Source organism: Primulina eburnea, chromosome 15 (assembly GCF_022965805.1).
Source record: "Primulina eburnea isolate SZY01 chromosome 15, ASM2296580v1, whole genome shotgun sequence".
Taxonomy (NCBI): domain Eukaryota; kingdom Viridiplantae; phylum Streptophyta; class Magnoliopsida; order Lamiales; family Gesneriaceae; genus Primulina; species Primulina eburnea.
Genome location: NC_133115.1, coordinates 33,855,742 through 33,874,984, shown reverse-complemented (window position 1 = coordinate 33,874,984; position 19,243 = coordinate 33,855,742). Strand labels below are relative to the sequence as shown.

Below are 19,243 nucleotides of genomic sequence, written 5' to 3'. Positions count from 1 at the left end.
ACCGAATTTTGACAAAACCGAAAGTACATGCACCGAAATTCAACAATTTAAAACAAGCCTACTTACCTTAAATTCTTGATTAAAATAAACGTGAAAGGCTAGTGTTTACTGCACTGGAATTTTCGAAATTCCTGTTTCGGCGACTGGACGGCGACAGCGCTTCGCTGTACTCAAAAATCCTAAGGACACTAGAGGGGAGAGTGTCGATTTTTTGTGTGTGAGAAAATGATGTAATTTTCGAGCTATAGAGCCCTCCTATTTATAGGGGTTGGCTGCTATCGTGATCGAGTGATATCGCGTTTGAAATCTGAATCAAATCTTTTATCTTGAATCGTAATCTATCCGTGATTTGGGTGATAACCGAATTCTAAATCTTCCATCCCCTAGGGATAATTATTATCTCATGTTTCAAAATTCTGCACGCGATAAAATCATCTACAAGACTTAAATAACTTTGCATCAAATCTTATATTCTGAAATGATAATAATAACATTAATATCCAAGATTACACCATCCTGGTATAATCAAATTATTAATCTGATATGATCACGATTGTACAAAATCCCGAGTTTTACACAATATCATATAACTAACTACATAACTTCTTATATTTATTAATTTTTCATAATTTAAATTACACCTCCTAATAATCGTGTCATCTCATAATTGAAATGGGATCACGCAATAGATTTTATTATATGAGGGTTTAAATGAACATCAGTTACAGTTTAGGGGTCAGATAGCGATAACCGGGACGACCGCAGTCCCCCTTATAGAAGTTTGGGGAAATATATTAGAATGTTGTATATATAATATAGACGGGAAAAAACATAGACGAGAGAGATTCACTCGCCTCTCGCTTAGATTTTCTCCTCGCAGGTATTCTCTATCTGCGTATAGATTAACTATGTATGTGTGTTGGGCATTTTTCTATTGTGTGCTGGTGTTCGTATATTCTGCTGGCGATTCGTTCGATCGTCTCGTGTTACTGGTATCAGTATGAATATTGATCGTGTTTGGCTGCCATTATACTCCTTGTTAGGGTTTTATTTTTCGAATTGTTACTGGTATGATTATTGGGCGGGGAGGTATGTCGGATATTTGATGGTGTTTCTTTACCTGCTGTGTTTTTATTTTGAGTTTGCTGTTGTCTTGGTGATAATTCTTGGCCACAGTATAAATTCAGTTCTCCTGTAATTGATAATTGATAATTAATAGCAATAAATGCTCTTGCAATCGTTTTTATTTATGAATTTGTCACTTATTTTGATAGGGAGTTTTGACTGCAGGAAAGACTTTAAGAAAAGAAATTGTGGGAAACGTTTGAGCGTATTGTGCCTTACTCATGTAATGGTGAAATCCAATATTTTTTTTCGTGTTTTTTGTTGTGATTTTTGCTGATTTATAAGATTGTTTAGCATTGTCACATATTGTGATCGGAATTAGTGTAGATTTCCGAGTGATGGTTCTCTTAAAAAATAAATGTTTTCTAGGTTTGATAATTTATGTCTTTTTGCTGTGGCATTACAAGTCATTTACGATCCTTTGTAATTTTACGTAGATTTTCCTATTTCATTTGTCTGCTTCGTACTACCTAAGACTTATTTCAGCTGCCTGTTTTTTATTCTCAATGATAGTATGTCAAGGGTACCTAGTATCATAGTTATTATTGAAGCTACCGATAACTTTATTATAAAGATGAAGATATTTGCAAATGCTATCGAGCTCATTGTATTGAATTGTATAAAAAAAATTGAGTTTCCGTGATAATTTTTGGTTTTAGATTGATCTGTTTTACTGTTTAAATGATGTCAGGTTTGGAATCAGAATTAAGTTGTTGATCTTGGCCAGATATAGAAGATGTCGATGAACCAGCGGAACATCATTGATTTAGAACAGGGATGGGATATTATGCAAAAGGGGATTACAAAACTGATAAAAATTCTGGAAGGATTACCAGAGCCACAGTTCAGCTCAGAAGACTACATGACGCTCTACACGTATCAATTAGTTCTTTGTATTATTCTCTTGATTTCATAGACCATAATTAACGTACTTAATGCATGTCTCCTAATTCTGATTTACAGAACAATTTATAACATGTGTACTCAAAAGCCCCCACATGATTATTCTCAACCATTGTATGAAAAGTACAAGGAAGCTTTCGAAGCGTACATTACATCGACGGTAAGGTTCAATTCAGATGTTATAGTTACAGATGTATCGTTGTGAAGATCTGTATACTTGCATGCCCCCACAGGTTTGCCATGTTTTGAGATGATTTCTTTACATTTTGTAAAATAAGCAACTTTCCAAAGTAGAATCTCCTTCATTGCAAGTTACCTCCATAGACAATCTTAAAATGTGATCAGTCTTTTCATGATATAAACTCTGTTAACCTTGCTTCAGATGCCTCAGTTTATAAACATTATGGCCAATTTTCATTTGATTCCATACAAATATATGCAAATGACGTGGAGTTACTCCATCTCGTGTCTATTGTTTGTTGATCTTACTTGTCTTTATGATTTGACTAATTCATGCGTGTTATTTGAACTCATCAGCAACTTGAGCGATTAAGATATCTGTTGAATCACAAGGCACATTCACTGTTAAATAACTCTGGAGAACCTTTACTTTTCTGACAAGGCTTTCTTACCTATGGATTGGAGGATGGTTTTTGAGTGGGTTTTACGTTGCCAGATGGCAGAAAACTGCAGAGAACCTTATTTATGTCAGTGCCAAGGCATGTGGAGTTCATCCTGATGGATAACACGCTGGGGTTGATTGTTGAAATATAATGCGTCTTAGGAAGGAATAAGTAATATATTGCCTTTTTGTGGCCTACATTCTTACCACATAGAGGTTTGATCGATCACGAACAGGGTGCAAAATCTGCTTAAATATTGAGATAGGAAAAAAACAGTACAGTTTGTGCAATGAATTGAGACATTTAGTTGGTTGATGATCTATAGTCATCTTTTGTTGACTATGTAAGCAGATGGCTTAAAAGAAACAATTTATTATGTACTTTCCTTTTGAGTTTTTTTTCTTTTTTATAGTAGAAACGCTATTTTGTTAGGATATAATATGAAAAAGGCTTTTTAAATTTTTTTAATGGGAAGCTGAACTAAAAGGCTTAAAAACCACATTTTACTATTATTTGGTTCCGTTCTTTTTAAGCATCTAATTTTTTAAAATAAAAAACCAACGAAATATCACCTTTTGTGACTAAACGATGTTTTTTTAATCAAAAAAAGATAAATTTTTTTGAACAAGTTTCCATGCCATTAGGCTGAATCAAACTATGTGAACAATATTAGACAATCTCATTTCAACTATGCCACCAAGTGGTCTTGAGCTTTTTAAAAATTACACCCCTGACATATAAAGTTGTCCGTCTCTATTCAAACTAAACATTTGTTGGATAAATTGAATCATTCATCTTAAAACTTAAGTTATCACTGCTTGTTTACCTGCTAAGTTTATAGAATTTAATTGTGGTACCACCATTCCATTAAGTTGGCATTTCTGATTTTCATACAGGTTTTACCCGCATTGAGAGAGAAGCATGATGAGTTTATGTTGAGGGAACTCGTAAACCGGTGGTTAAATCATAAAATCATGGTTCGATGGTTGTCAAGATTCTTTTACTATCTTGATCGATACTTCATAGCTAGAAGATCACTCCCAGCACTTAAAGAAGTCGGTTTGACATGCTTCCGAGACATGGTAAATTCGTTTTAATTGTATGACTTCTTGATATCTTGTTCTATTCTCTCTGATGTACATGTAAATTTGTCATGTAGTTTCAAAAGGGGAAACAAATTTCAGCTGATTTTTCTGTATTTGTTTCTTATACGTTTCCCCAGCTCTGTTTCATCTTTTCTTCCTACCTTTTCCTGTTTGGTTTTTAAGCCTAGTATCGGGATTGTTATCCAGGTGTACTCAGAGGTAAATGGTAAAGTAAGAGACGCAGTTATATCTCTGGTATGTTTTTCATATTATTTTAGTTTGGTGCCTTTCTATCTCTGTTTGCTTTTGGACCCTGTATATGATTATATCTGACAGATTGATCAAGAGCGCGAAGGAGAGCAAATTGACCGAGCTTTGTTGAAGAATGTAGTAGATATTTTTGTCGAAATTGGAATGGGTCAGATGAATGAGTATGAGAATGATTTCGAAGCAGCAATGCTGAATGACTCTGCAGCTTATTATTCTCGGAAGGCTTCCACTTGGATTGTAGATGATTCATGTCCAGATTATATGTTAAAAGTAAAATTTCCATTTGACTCAGAATTCTCCATCCTTCTTGAATTTAAAGGAGAAAAACATGTGCACAATATGCATTGACGTAATTGGAAATATGGGAGCCAAGGTGTCCCTAACCCTACCATTTTTGCATTTCGTTGCTAAATTTCGGATTGAAAATGCAGGCGGAGGAGTGTTTAAAAAGAGAGAAGGACAGAGTTTTGCATTATCTTCATTCAAGTAGCGAGACAAAGTTGCTTGAGGTTCGATCTTGCACTAGGATATAGAGTCCTCGTAGTGGGTGATGTGTAGCATTCTGAGTGTCTTGATGCGAATAAATTGTTCATGTTAATATAATCTTATGATTCAATTGAATATTCATTATTTTTTTAATTGTAGAAAGTACAAAACGAGCTATTGTCTGTGTATGCCACCCTACTGCTTGAAAAGGAGAACTCAGGTTGTCATGCATTACTTAGGGATGACAAGGTACTTAACATGTGAAGTCTTTGTTTCCATGTTTGGTTTTTTTTGTTATGGTGCTGGATATGCAAGTCATAGCCTTTCCAATCTGTTAGGTTGAGGATCTGTCAAGGATGTATAGACTCTTCTCCAAAGTACCTCGGGGCTTAGAACCTGTTGCGAATATATTTAAGCAGGTGCATAAATTTCCTTTTTTAAGTTATGGAATGAGTATCTATTCATTCATGCTGCCTGTACCTTTTCAAAATCATTTGAAGTTTAATGTATCATGTTTCCATGGCAGCATGTTACTGCTGAGGGCACAGCTCTGGTTAAACAAGCAGAAGATGCAGCAAGTAACAAGAAGGTTTTTGTTCTTTCTTTAATGTGTTAATTTATTTTTAGTTTGATTTATTTGATTAATAGATTGCATGCTTTATAGCAGTAAAAATAGTTGCCATTTTTGCTATGTGGAGCTTACAGTTTCATATCTTCTTTATAGTTTCAGGCTGGTATTTTAAGGGTGTAAAAATCATTACTACATTAGGAAGAAAAATGGAAATATTATGGTAGTAACACTATTCAATCAAACAATCACAAACTCAGCCTGAGAATCGCCGTCATGCTTGCCTCTCTTGCATGGGTATTCCATGCATATGATGTTAGAATTTTCTAACGATCACTCGAATTTCTGTGGGAGATTAACGATTGTTGTGAGGTTGCTGATTTAATTCAACAAACTGAGGAGAACTCAACATGTACCCTTTAGTAACAAGGAAGAAAAGAAGATGGATAAATACTTCCCAAAGGTGTAGTTGTGGTCACGAATTAAAACTAGAACCATCTCTTGCTAGATCGTACTAGTGAAAATTATCATTTCCCCTAAAGTATTTCCACTGCAATAGAAAATTTAATTTAAATTGGCAGATGCAAATGAAAAGTTTGCATTCCTTCAATTCAGTATACATCAACTCCTCCACTAAATGTGCTGCTCTCAGTTTATCCAAAACTTGTCATGGAAACTAAATCTTTTATGTTTTGAGTTCAATTTGATCCATATTTCTGAAAATCTTGGAAGACATTGGAACCTGTGAACAAGTGGTTTGAAAGATTTTTGTACTTGACAAAGAAATTCATAAAAACGTTTCAGATACCTATTCAGTGGTTTCTTGTAATTATAACCAAAACGTTGGTTCCCGTTAAAGCTTTCATTTTTGTCTTAACTCTTAAGTGGACTGGCATGAACTTGTTATTAAAAATAATTTCTAAATGTCAGAATGACGTTATTCTTTTTTGGGTTTCCAAATAATATCTGCTGGACCTTAGAACACTAAGTATCACATTATTCCAGTTCTGGTGACAACATTTTTTCGGAGGAGGCCTTCTGGAAACTCTGTTAAATTTCCATGGAATGATTATGTAAAATCTTTTATGTAATAGTTTAATATTTGTCAACTTATCTTACTAAAAGAAGTGTCTTTTACAGGCAGAAAAGAAAGATGTTGTTGGATTGCAAGAACAGGTAAGCTTTTCGTATTTTTTTTATTTTTCAGTATGTTTTCAGATGTTAGCATTAACCAGTGTATGGAAATCAGATTTTTGTCAGAAGAGTAATCGAGCTACACGACAAATTCATGGCATATGTCAATGACTGTTTCTTAAACCACACACTTTTCCATAAGGTTAGGATCATGAAACTAATTCATGAATTTTTGTCATATACCTTTTAAGAAGAGGCAGTAGGTATTATACAACCTTCCCATTTTTGTTTATTCTCTCTAGGCTCTTAAAGAGGCCTTTGAAGTCTTTTGCAACAAAGGTGTTGCTGGGAGTTCCAGCGCAGAACTCCTGGCGACATTCTGTGATAACATTCTCAAAAAGGGTGGTAGTGAAAAATTGAGCGATGAAGCTATTGAAGAAACACTGGAGAAGGTATGTATTATGTATATTACACTCTCACTTTTAACATTTGTTTGCCCATGATTGAGGCTCTAATCTTCTTGCAGGTTGTGAAATTGCTTGCTTATATCAGTGATAAGGATTTATTTGCTGAATTCTATAGGTGATTTTTGTAACTAACTGGTTAGTTGGTGTTTAGTCATTCATGATGTGACATACTTTAATCTTTCAATGGCTTCTTTCAATAGGAAAAAGCTTGCACGGCGGCTATTATTTGATAAAAGTGCTAATGATGAGCATGAGAGAAGTATACTGACAAAGTTGAAACAGCAATGTGGTGGTCAGTTTACATCAAAAATGGAGGGGATGGTGAGCTTGCTTGTTGCTGATTTGTTGACTGGTGTTACCTATTGTGAATCAACTTAGGACATCATTATATTTCCTTCCATTGCATCCATACCAGGTCACGGATTTGACACTAGCAAGGGAAAATCAAACCAGCTTTGAGGAATATCTCAGCAATAATTTAAATGTTAATCCAGGGATTGACTTAACAGTGACTGTACTCACTACTGGTTTCTGGCCAAGTTACAAGTCCTTTGATCTTAACCTTCCAGCTGAGATGGTACATTGCATTAGGCTGTATCTTATTTGTTTTCAAAGTTATCATACCACTTTCTTTTGATTATTGCTTTGAAAAACTTGTGTTAGGTGAAGTGTGTGGAAGTATTTAGAGAGTTCTACCAGACAAAAACGAAGCATCGAAAACTTACGTGGATATATTCTCTGGGTACTTGTAACATCAATGGAAAGTTTGAACCTAAGACAATAGAGCTGATCGTGACAACCTATCAGGTTTTGTCCCAGCACCAAGATCATATCACATTTATTCATGATTTCTTTTTCGGATATGGTATTGATTAGGAACTGTGTTCCTTTATCTAGGCTGCTGCGTTGCTTCTGTTCAATGCCTCAGATAGATTGAGTTACCATGAAATCATGAATCAGTTGAACCTGTCGGACGATGATGTTGTTAGGCTGCTTCATTCTCTTTCATGTGCCAAATATAGGATTCTGAACAAGGAGCCAAACACCAAAACTATTTCTCAGACTGATGTTTTTGAGTTTAATTCAAAGTTCACTGACAAAATGAGAAGGATTAAGGTAATTTTCTCATGCATTATCCCTATGCTAGATAGAGTAGAACTTGTAGAAGATGAGAAGAAATGCGGAGAAATTTTTAGCAGATTTATTTCTACCTGACTCTCTCACTGCTTTCATTTGAATGTAGATCCCTCTCCCTCCAGTTGATGAGAAGAAGAAGGTCATCGAGGATGTTGACAAGGACAGACGATATGCCATTGATGCCTCAATTGTGCGTATCATGAAGAGTAGGAAAGTTTTGGGATATCAGCAATTGGTTATGGAGTGTGTTGAGCAATTGGGTCGTATGTTTAAGGTACCCTCTGCCCTTGAAGTGTACATTAATTTCGGTTGGATATATTTTTTTCCTGCTTAGATGCTGACGTAGCTGAAATGTAACTTCAAAGCCTGATGTTAAAGCAATCAAGAAGAGGATTGAAGATTTGATCACTCGTGACTATCTGGAAAGAGACAAGGAAAACCCCAACTTGTTCAAGTACTTGGCATGATTCAATCAAGCTAGTGATTAAATTTGTAAATCTATTGCTGCTGCAGAACAGTTCAACAGAATGAGGACACCTTTCAATCGCTAACTGCAAAAAGTTTGCAAAACATGCCTGATGTTTTTTGTGACTTTGTGATGATTTGTTAGACTCGGAGGCATGAGAAATCTTGAACAATATAACGTAAATCAGGCATGGGCCATCGCTACACATTGGTCTGGATTGAGAAGGTGTTATTGACTGTTCTGAACAGTGAGACAAATCCAGCTCCTTGCTTTTCTTCGTGCTTGGTCCTCCATGTATGTTGTCCATCTCAATACTTTCCCCGGTCATACATTAGCTTTTTTCATTAAATATAGCGATTTAGTAAAATCTGTCTCCACCACTTTTTACATTCCTCTCGCCTTTATTTCGGTCACCACGTCAGTTGATGTTTTGTGCTGTATTATATGATTCAGTGACATCTGTTTTCGAATGCTTAATCGCGCAGTTTTCAGCTTTTAGTCTAATGTAACATAAAATTAGATCTACGTTTTCAGATTGTGGCAACCGAAAAAAATGAGAAATGAATGCACTTGTACAGCATTTTATGCAGAACCCTATGTGCTCGATCTATCGTTGCCGCTGTGTCCCATTACGTCGTAACCTAGAGAAATTGTATTCCATTCACCAGCCATGTGCGAGGGAAAGGATTTTTGTAATTTTAATTTTTTTTCCCTTTTTTCCTTTGGATGGGTTCAACTCTTTGAAAATTCTTATAATCATGAAAGCTTTAATAGGTTTGCAAGTTCTTTTTGGGTCCCTCTTGCCTACCCAGGAATTCGTAATATCGATTAGATGCTTACATAAAGTATTTTATGATATAGCAAAAATAATAATAATAATGAGTAGAAAATAATTCCAAAAGTCGTTGGTTTTTAGTGAACTTCCCACCTTGACTAATGGTAATGGAAGACGTGGAAAGACATTTGCCTTAAAATATATATGTTGAGCACGCTTGTCTTTTGTTTTCCTCAAAAATGGTTCCCAGCCAAGGAATTGGGGTATCTCTTATAGTTTGATGATAACTTCTTAAAAAATAAACAATAAAAAAATTTCATGAATTGGGTCGATTTGAGATCTGTTTCATAAAATTGATTACCGAGACTCTTAACATGAGTTTTTGTGAAATAATATATGTTTTGGTATAATTTTTGTGGATGCGATAAATTAAATATTATTCTAATTTATATCACAAATACACTTCCAATGACGAGCAAAAGAGCAATTGTAGAATAAAATGATAGGTTTAAAATATGGGTGGGTTGTTGATACAAGCCAAAGAATTGTATTTGAAATCACACCCTCAAAAGAATGTTTGAGACTCGTCTCTATTGCAGAAAACTTCAAAAGCAGCAATAAAATTTTGCAAGTTGGGGTAAAGAAAGATGGGAAATTCAGTTAAAATTGCATTTATATTATAGTCTCACAAAAGCACAAAAAAATTGCGACTTTGATGGCTTGCTGGCCCACTCTATTCCAACTTAGGATCATCAAATCAAAGGCAAGTTGGTTACCACCAACCTGATGCACTTTTTCTCCATTTTCATTCTCCTAGACTAAATATGTTGCTTTCCATAACTGAAATCTTGATGTTATTCACAAACTTGTGGAGCATCTTTTGATTTACATATCAAACTTTATATCACAAACTTGCATTTCACAGCACACTATTCACAAGTCCTGAGAATGTCATGTAACTAATGAAATATGTTACTGTTAAGATTGAGACTTGGACCTAACTCAACCCCAAAAGCTAGCTCAAGAGGGGAAGATTGTCCAAGCCAATATATACAACTCCCAAGTTATTTATCCAACCAATGTGAGACAATTAACACACCCCTCTCACGCTCAGGAATGAACATCTGGAGCGTGGAGTTTACAAATGACCCAATTATGGGCAGAACGGGTGGCCTAATTATAGGCAGTCCAACACATAACGGTGGAACCCGAGCTCTGATACCATGTAAAATAAGGAGACCAACAAATTCTGGAAGAATGTTTTCATACATCTCATCATCTACGTAAGAGCTCTTACATCCATATATAAAAAAATGCTATGAAAGAAAAAAAAATGGAAAATACAAATTTGACAATTATGACTCTAACGGTACAGAAAGAATAAAGGAAAGGATGACCAATCACATGCTAATCAAAGTAAGGAAAAATACACGAAAATGGATAGGTAATATTTGCCCAAATTAACACAGTATATTTTAACACTCCCCCTCAAGTTGGAGCATGGATATTTGAGATGCTCAACTTGCGCAAGTGAGATTGAAAAATCAATTTTCCAAGAGGTTTAGTAAATATGTCGGCAATTTGAGCATGTGATGGTGTAAAGGTAGTGGAAATTTGTCCCAACCGAATTCTTTCCCTCACCACATGACAGTCTATTTCAATGTGTTTTGTTCGTTCATGGAAGACGGGATTCGCTGCAATATGTAGTGCTGCTTTATTATCACAGTGCAATATGGCAGGGCCCAAATTATTGACTTGTAAATCTTGCAAAAGGTATCTCAACCAAGTCAGCTCACATGTAATTGCTGCCATTGCTCTATACTCTGCCTCTGCCGAGGAACGAGAGACAGTTGGTTGTTTCTTTGTTTTCCAAGAAATAAGAGTGGAATCAAGAAAAATACAATATCCAGACACTGATCTTCTTGTCATAGGACAACCTCCCCAATCTGCATCACAATAACCAATCAAATTAAGAGTATTTTTGCTTGAAAGAAAAATACCTTGTCCAGGTGTCCCCTTTAAATAACGCAGAACTCGAATGACTGCATCAAGATGTGGTTTGCGAGGGTGATGCATAAATTGACTAAGAAGATGTACGGAATAAGTGATATCTGGACGGGTAATTGTAAGGTAAATGAGTTTTCCAACAAGTCTTCTATAAAATGAAGGATCTTTAAGGCTTTCACCATCTGTAGGTGTGAGTTTTATGTTTTGTTCCATGGGAAAAGTGATTGGTGCAGCTCCAAGGAGACCCGTCTCATCAAGTAGATCCAACGTATATTTTCGTTGGGAAATGTAAATTCCTTGTTTCGATCTTGCCACTTCTATTCCCAAAAAATATTTTAATTTCCCTAGATCTTTTATCCGAAATTGCTCATGGAGAAAATTTTTGAGATTCCTTATGGCATTGGGATCATTTCCCGTAATTATCATGTCATCGACGTAAATTAATACCGCCGTGAATGATTGCCACATGCTCTTGTGAAAAGTGAATAATCTGCCATAGACTGCTTATATCCAGCCCTTTGAATAGCCATAGAAAATTTAGAATACCAATTTCGAGAAGCTTGTTTTAATCCGTAGAGCGACTTGTTTAGTTGACAAACGATGTTCTCCCCCTGTCGACTATAACCAGGTGGCGGAAGCATGTAAACTTCCTCATCCAAGTCTCCATGGAGGAAAGCATTTTGAACATCAAGTTGATGAAGGGACCAATCACGAGCTGCGGCAATGGCAAGAAGGCAACGGACTGTAACAAGCTTGGCAACCGGTGCAAATGTTTCATTGTAATCTAACCCTTCGACTTGATTATAACCTTTAGCGACGAGTCTCGCCTTGTAACGCTCAACAGATCCATCTGATTTATACTTAATTTTATACACCCACCTGCAACCAATTGGTTTTTTATTTTTAGGTAAAGAAGTAAGGGTCCATGTCCCATTTTCTTCTAATGCCTGAAGTTCCAATTTCATGGCCTCTCGCCACTTAGGATCTTTCTCAGCCTGGGAAAATGTGTTAGGCTCAACAAGACTAGAGATATTGGCAAGAAAGGCGCGATGAGAAAATGACAAGTTTTTGTAATAGATAAAATTTGCTAAAGGATAACGAGTACCCTTACCTGAGTTCGCCGTTGAAGATGACGATGAGCTCGGGGAAATCAACTTGGTTTGGGAGCAATGAAAATCACGCAACCAAGTCGATGGTTGGCGAATACGTTCTGATTTTCGTAATGCAAGTTCATTTGATTCAGATATAGGAGGTGACATGTTTTGTGTGGGTTTTTCATGAACATTAAGGTCACTATTTATATTTTCTAGATGATTATGAGACATTTGAATTTCAGATGGAACAACATGTTTATGTATGGCTAAAGGTAGAACCAAATGGTTATTTTCATTGCTTTCTTGCATGGAACCAAAAGGGAATACATGCTCATGAAAAATAACATCTCGGCTCAAAAAAATATTCTTAGCCTCTATGTCATAAACTTTATAAGCCTTTTGGCCAATAGGATATCCAACAAAAATACATTTTCGAGCTCGCTGATCAAATTTATGATTTGGCTTGACATTGGTAGCAAAACATAAACACCCAAACACTCGTATATGATTATATGTGGGTGGCTTTTTGTGAAGAACTTCGAATGGTGTTCTCTTCAAAAGTAAAGGTGTGGGTATGCGATTTATTAGATAAACTGAAGTAAGCACACTTTCTCCCCAAAAGGTCAATGGTAAATGGGATTGGAATCTTAATGCTCTAGCTACGCTCAAGATATGACGATGTTTTCGTTCAACAACACCATTTTGTTGGGGTGTGGAACTAACAGTAGTTTCATACATTATTCCATGATCATCAAAGAAATTTCGCATAGAGTAAAACTCACTGCCTCTGTCTACTCTGAATCTTTTAACTTTCCTATTAAACTGGGTTTCAACAAAGGCAAAGAAGGATTTTAGTATAGGTTGAGTTTCATATTTATGACACATAAGAAATATCCAAGTATATCTAGAAAAATCATCCACAGTAGTTAAAAAATAATAAGCACCCGAATAGGACATAACACGGAAAGCTCCCCAAATATCACAATGTATTAATTCAAAAGGTTCACTAGTGGATATAGAACTTATGCCAAAAGGTAGTCTGGTTTGCTTGGCTAAAGGGCAAATATCACAAACTTTATTTGAATGAGTAGAAAGTTCACCAATCGATTGAGTAAGGTGCTTCATAGGTTGCATGGATGGGTGACCGAGGCGTTTATGCCAAAGATCATATTTTGAAGATGCATTATTGACTTCAGGAATTGATGTTTTTGGTGGTGCTGAAGTTATGTAATAAAGGCCATTATGTTGCTTCCCCAAACCAATCGTCTTCCTCGTTGACAAGTCCTGTAAATGACAAAATTCAGGAAAAAATGTGATAGAACAGTTTAAGGATTTTGTCATCTTACTAACAGATAATAAATTGACACAAAAGGATGGCACACACAAGACATCTTCGATGATAAGATTGGGACTAATTTTAGCAGATCCGATTGAGGAAATTTGTGCTTTATTTCCATTGGGTAGTCCAACAGATGTGTGAGGGGAAATTTTTGTGTCTTGTAATAATTTAAATGATGAAGCCATATGGTCAGTGGCACCACTATCAATTATCCATCTCTTGGGAGTTTCAGAATCAATATGACATGAAGAGCAAAAAAGAGTGATCAGACCTGTAACATGTGCATTCGGCAGAGTGTCACCATTGTTCAAGAGAGCCATACGCTTTTGGGATTATCATTTTCTAATATATTAGGCCAATATGACAGATTCAACTTCTTCAAACAAAGTTGGAGGAAGCGTCGTCGTCGACACATCCGACCCTTTTCTTCTTCTCCACTCGGATCATCCGGGAATTATTTTGGTCAACAAACTTTTGAATGGTGACAATTACGGTACTTGGAGTCGTTCGATGAGCATAGCTCTTAGCGCCAAAAACAAAACGGGTTTCATTGATGGAACCGTCAAGAAACCAATATCAAGTACTGAAAATTTTCTCCCACGGAAAAGGTGCAACAACATGGTTTTATCTTGGATCCTTAATTCCGAAAGTTGACCAATCTACAACAAATTGAAGGGGACTTACATTACTATGATAATCGAGGAATCAATCCTCAGATTTCATAAAATCCAAGAAATGAAAATCTGAGGAATCATTCCTCGGATTTCAAATTGAGGAGACTTACATTATTTGTGTCGATCTGCTCGGATAATATATTTATTTGAGTAGATTTTTTGTAGGACGGGTCAATCCGTCCTACAATAATATAAATTTATTCTAGTAATTTTCCTCATATTGATAGATTGATAATTTTTTTAAATTTATAATATTTATTTTTTAAAAAAAACCCTTGAACTAAAGTTGACAGAATATATTTACATAAGCATGTCCCAGTTCATTTTATTTTATTCTGATGTTCAGACATAATTGATTTTAGCAAATTCCAGTGCTTTCTTGCCCTGAAGCTTGTTTGTGACATAATGTTTGCTGTAATCTCCATGGTTGTATCTTCTGTACTTGCAAGGATTTTTGTCATCCACGAGTTCTCGAAGTGGCCCAACCTCTAGTTCATAACTAGGAGCGTAGAATGTGACAATCGAGAGCCTGTCTTTTTCTTTATGCGCCACTGCTCTGTGTTCCACACTCTTGTATCTCCCATTTGTTAGAACCTGGTATATATGATTGCAGAATGTCGTAAATAAGGAATAAAATTTGCTGGTGGATGGGATAAATTTTAGTGTTAGTAGGTGACTGGCTGCCTATTATGCTTTGGATCTAAATGATATAGCAATTGTACAATAGCTTCCTTCCATAGCAACCGGTTAACATTATCAGTAAAGGAACTATTTGGTCTGATATAAACTTCTATAATCTTTTCAAACTTATTTTGTTAGCCGATATTTGATTGTATGCTTACCGCCGCCAGCAGACGATTGTTGTTTAGTCATTCATATTCGCTATTCAGCACCACCAGCATTAGTACACATTTTGGAGTGGCATCGGAGGGACCAAGGCCAGCAAGGATGATCTTCATATAAAATAAAGGGTGACAACTTAATTTCTTCTCCTAATATTAAGAATTCTTGGCTTTGCTACAACACCTGGCAGAGGAATAGCATCCAAGGATTGGCTCTAACATGATTATGTCGCATCCCACTGGTTAGAAGCTTACAAACAAGATTATTTGCAACTTTGTGACACTGATTAATACAAGTTGCTAGAAAAGCAAATTGTACTCGTGTATTTAGCAATCCCGTCAAATCCCACAAACTAATGGGGAATTCTGTTCCTACTTGTTCTTAATATGCCTCAAAACTTGTGAAAGGAAGGGTAGGAACTAGGAAGCAGCAACAAGAAACTGTAAAAAGCTTGATGCCATACCTCAATGGTATCACCAATATTGATGACCAGAGCGTTTGGAATAGGTTGAACGGGTATCCATGCATTGTTTCTTAGTATTTGAAGGCCAACTGAGTTGCCCTTTCCTTGCTGTAAAACTGTCAGTGCACTTCCATCAGAATGTGGGCTCAAACCTAAAACAAGGTCTGGTCTGGGGCATGCTGGATAATAGTTCATCCTTATTGCTTGAACAGCCACACCAAACATCTCTTCGAAAATATCATCCTTGCAGCCAAGACTAATAGCTATGTACTTGAGCAAATTCTTGCACAGTTTCCTTATTTCTCTGGAGTATATCTCCACAGTTTCGCTGTAAAATTCTTGAGGCGTTAGTTTTGAACAATAACAAGCTGACTCGTATAGGTCTTGGGATGAAACAGAATGATGAAAAAAGGTCTCCCATCACCTGAATTTCAGTTACATTGACGTGAACTTACTGAAAAAGTGATCTATGCAGAGAAACAATATTATGTGTAAGGACATAGACAGGTTTTTACCTGAAATTGGATGGCTTTGCCGGCCATAATTTTGGGTTTCTTAGGTAATGAGGCTCCAACCCAAGAGCAAACATGTTGCACCAATCTAGTTTCTGGTTTTCTGAGAAAACAAAAGCCTGGCCATATCCCTGAACTGTCCCTGGAATCATTGGATACTTCTGTTTCTCCTCTAATGGCATCAAGAAGAATTCCGTTGCCACTTTTTCGATTTTTTCCAGCAAATCTAAATTAATTTCATGGTTTATCACCTGCAAGGAAAATGAAAAAAAGGGTGGTCAAATATTAGATGATATTCCATGCTGTTGCACCAAGCCAGAGAAATAAATACAAAACCATTCTGTATTGGTGGGTTTTATAGGAATTATATTCAAGTGTTTGAGGCAAATACCTGGAAAAACCCCCACTCCTCACAAGAAATTTTGATCTTCAAAATCTCACTGCAAATTTCATCTATATTTCCTTTGCAAAGTTTTGAGAAATCGACAACAGGAATGTTGTTATTTGTAGAGGTAATCACGTTATCTGAATTTGGCCTTTCTGTCAAATCCCTAATGAATCTTTCTGGAATATGTGAAATTTTGGCCTTTCTCAACTCTTGAACGTCATCAATATGGCCAACTTTGATATCAGAAACTGACATTGGAGCTATTGACTGTGTGATGATTCTGAGTTGTATCAAGTTAGGTGATCAAATGTTGTCTAGATTGGGGTTTATTCAGTTTGGACAGTGTCTATTTATAAAAGAAATGGAAAGTTCCGTTCCAAATTATTGCACTTTCTGAGTTTCAGTGATGCATGTTATTTGACAGAGCCTAGTCAAATTAACAACAAATTGACTGAATTTCTTTAAACTGAAACAGTGAGATTTTTTTGGTGGATTCTGTTGTACTCAAGATTCATTTTTAGAAACTTGAATTTTAGAAGAAAGATTGTGATTTGATAAGTTGATTTGTCTCTGTTAGATAACCTTGTTCATAATCAAAGCTAAAACAAAGAAATTTGTTGTGTCTGAGTGACTTTCAATTACAAACCACACAAAAGGTTGGTGCATTAGCACCAAGAAGAATATTTGAGTGGTGTTTATAGGTTGGTTGTGAAAAAGGACATAATCTATTCAAGAAATGAAATATTTTACAAGTAAATATAGTTGTGACAAGTAATACTTGGGTAGGGGCCAATTCCTCCATTTGCCAGTACGTTTGTCTCCATGGTCCACAGATGACATTTGTCTATTTGGGAGAAACGCCATTCGGATAATGTTGAGACAATTCCATATCCTTCTTTGTTTGTCAATCAAAAATTGTGGACTGGACACCATTATATTAAGCTTTTGTCTCAGTCGTTGTGTTAATCTTCCTCTATCAAAGTCATCTCAAGTTCATACATCAAATACAAATCAATTGATCCTAACCCACCTTAAAATAAATTATCGAGACGAGGGTAGGCCATTTGTGTGCCTTTTTCTGGAGGAAATTTGGAACTCCACATTAGGAATATACCATATAATCATGTCATCTTTTTTTTTTTTAATTCTGTTTTTGTTACAAAAAAAAAATTCTAATAAGAGTGCGTAGAAATGAATTCGTAAAGATAAAGCAGCAACCGAAACAAGTGTGTTGTTTACACGTACAAAGGAAAGCAAAACCAAACCGAGGCATGTAGCGTAAATTGTTTCCTTAAAACAGATTCGCCCCCCTCGGTATGTGCTTCGAGGTTCCAGCGGACGTCTTTTTCTCAGGATACAACGGGCAGACCAGCAGTGGTGTCGCATAAATCACAACGCTAGCGAACAGAATAGGACCTGAACTTTATCAGCGGACGAAGTAGAAGCAGAGGTGCAGGAAGCAGCATAATGCAAAGATGTAGGAGAAAGTGGATTTCGGCGTGTCTTCTAGGCTTGGCACATCCCTTATTTATACATGTCAATACCAGCCATGCGAAAGACCAAAAATTGCCATAAAGATGGCAGATGAAACACCAAAGGTTGGGGCAGACGAAGCACCAAAACTGGATTCATACGCTCTGAATAAGTTTCTTGAACATGTATGAACTCCATTCCCACTTGTGCTCCACAACATTGTTGTAGTACAAATTCATCAAATGGTGAATTAATCAACACCAATTTTGTACATGCTATGCCCTCTGTTTTCGTTCTTCACTATGTCGCAAAATCGTGCCACTGCGCTTCCGATCTATTGGCTGCACCCATAGCAGATTTTATATCTTTTGTCTGTGAAGAAGCGCATTTATTGTTTTACATATCCCATATATCAAACCGTAAAACAACAATAATGTGTGGATTTTTATCCACTGAGAAATGATGTGTGAATAAATATTTGATCCGAAAAATCACAGTTTAACTTTAGATTATTCATACTAGGACTATATTATTTGCTTTAGGGCGAGTTACTTTGTTCCGTTCAATTCAAAACAAGTGCAGCCAAAAAGTGAATATACTGTAATATTTGGTCATCCCACTTACAAATTAGTCGAACTGAACAAAATTGGCATGGTTGCAAAATCACTGCAACATGATCCACAACATGTGGAGGATCACTACCTTTAGATAAAGGTCCTCTCAGCCAAAAAAACTGTTAAATTTTATGTCGAACATGATGTAGGAGATTCATCTGATAAAAAATAACTTCAAATGGAAATAATTAACTTAAACCACCAAAAGAATTCAAAGGGATGCAATGCAAGGTGAGACAACACCATTTCATCGGTCTAAAGATCAAATATTGTTTTTCAGATAACATTCATTTTATGAATATAGAGACAGACGGCAAAAGGAATGAATATGGTAGGATAATGATCAAATCCAAATGAAAAAAAGAGAAGTAAAATGCATGGTATGCGTGAAACGACAGACATGATATTCTTTGAAAATAAAATAAATTAATTATATAAATGAAATTTATTTTTTAAAAAATTAAAGATTATATTTAATATAAAATATATAAAGTATGAGACTTTCAGAATAGGAGTAATGGTGAAAATTTCTAGATATTCTTAATTAATTGTGATACATTTGGCATTTGCATTGTTACTAGTGGGAAGAAAATAAGAATTCATGATGATAAAGGGTAAAATGACAATTAAACGGTAATATCAGGGGGAAAATAAGAATTCACGGTAGTACAGGGGGACTAATGAGAAATCATGATAATATAAGGGGCGCTGAGAATAATCTGAAGGAAGAGAATGCTGACTTGGCAACACATAGGGGAATCTTATAATTGATGTGGTGCGGGACCCATATCATAATT

General features: G+C 35.9%; 2 protein-coding genes across 7 annotated transcripts; one reads left to right on the top strand and one right to left on the bottom strand.

The window, feature by feature from the left end:
- The first annotated feature begins 726 nt into the window (after positions 1-726).
- Positions 727-8,762, top strand: LOC140813527 (cullin-1-like). 4 transcript variants are annotated; one of them, XM_073172044.1, is made up of 20 exons: positions 727-880; positions 1,817-2,001; positions 2,089-2,188; positions 3,548-3,733; positions 3,944-3,991; positions 4,073-4,276; positions 4,438-4,515; positions 4,652-4,741; positions 4,831-4,911; positions 5,019-5,081; positions 6,201-6,236; positions 6,310-6,396; positions 6,497-6,646; positions 6,721-6,776; positions 6,862-6,982; positions 7,077-7,238; positions 7,325-7,468; positions 7,559-7,777; positions 7,905-8,072; positions 8,164-8,762. In XM_073172044.1, exons 2-20 carry the CDS (start codon positions 1,862-1,864, stop codon positions 8,263-8,265), a joined length of 2,235 nt encoding a protein of 744 aa, XP_073028145.1. In that variant the 5' UTR covers positions 727-880; positions 1,817-1,861; the 3' UTR covers positions 8,266-8,762. The 4 variants fall into 4 exon arrangements, with proteins under 4 accessions (XP_073028145.1, XP_073028148.1, XP_073028146.1 ...); XM_073172047.1 differs by having other exon boundaries at positions 741-880; positions 1,853-2,001; XM_073172045.1 differs by lacking the exon at positions 727-880 and adding an exon at positions 1,308-1,348.
- A 5,611-nt stretch (positions 8,763-14,373) lies between these two features.
- LOC140815229 (protein LATERAL BRANCHING OXIDOREDUCTASE 1-like) lies at positions 14,374-16,782 on the bottom strand. Of its 3 annotated transcripts, XM_073174354.1 has the most exons (5): positions 16,363-16,782; positions 15,975-16,222; positions 15,460-15,787; positions 14,996-15,106; positions 14,608-14,747 (listed from the first exon to the last, which is right to left on the bottom strand). In XM_073174354.1, the coding sequence occupies exons 1-4, from the start codon at positions 16,612-16,614 to the stop codon at positions 15,023-15,025; spliced, it is 912 nt and encodes a 303-aa protein (XP_073030455.1). In that variant the 5' UTR covers positions 16,615-16,782; the 3' UTR covers positions 14,608-14,747; positions 14,996-15,022. The 3 variants fall into 3 exon arrangements, with proteins under 3 accessions (XP_073030453.1, XP_073030455.1, XP_073030454.1); XM_073174352.1 differs by lacking the exon at positions 14,996-15,106 and having other exon boundaries at positions 14,374-14,747; positions 16,363-16,776; XM_073174353.1 differs by lacking the exon at positions 14,608-14,747 and having other exon boundaries at positions 14,759-15,106.
- Positions 16,783-19,243: the final 2,461 nt, after the last annotated feature.

Bases quoted from the DNA above. Each gene is read 5' to 3' on its own strand.
- LOC140813527 (XM_073172044.1), top strand. From the start codon at position 1,862: ATGTCGATGAACCAGCGGAACATCATTGATTTAGAACAGGGATGGGAT. The intron at 4,912-5,018 runs GTGCATAAATTT...TTTCCATGGCAG, and splicing joins TTGCGAATATATTTAAGCAG to CATGTTACTGCTGAGGGCAC. The intron at 6,397-6,496 runs GTTAGGATCATG...TATTCTCTCTAG, and splicing joins ACCACACACTTTTCCATAAG to GCTCTTAAAGAGGCCTTTGA.
- LOC140815229 (XM_073174352.1), bottom strand. From the start codon at position 16,614: ATGTCAGTTTCTGATATCAAAGTTGGCCATATTGATGACGTTCAAGAG. The intron at 16,223-16,362 runs GTATTTGCCTCA...TTTTCCTTGCAG, and splicing joins AGGAGTGGGGGTTTTTCCAG to GTGATAAACCATGAAATTAA. The intron at 15,788-15,974 runs GTAAAAACCTGT...AGAATTTTACAG, and splicing joins GCAAAGCCATCCAATTTCAG to CGAAACTGTGGAGATATACT.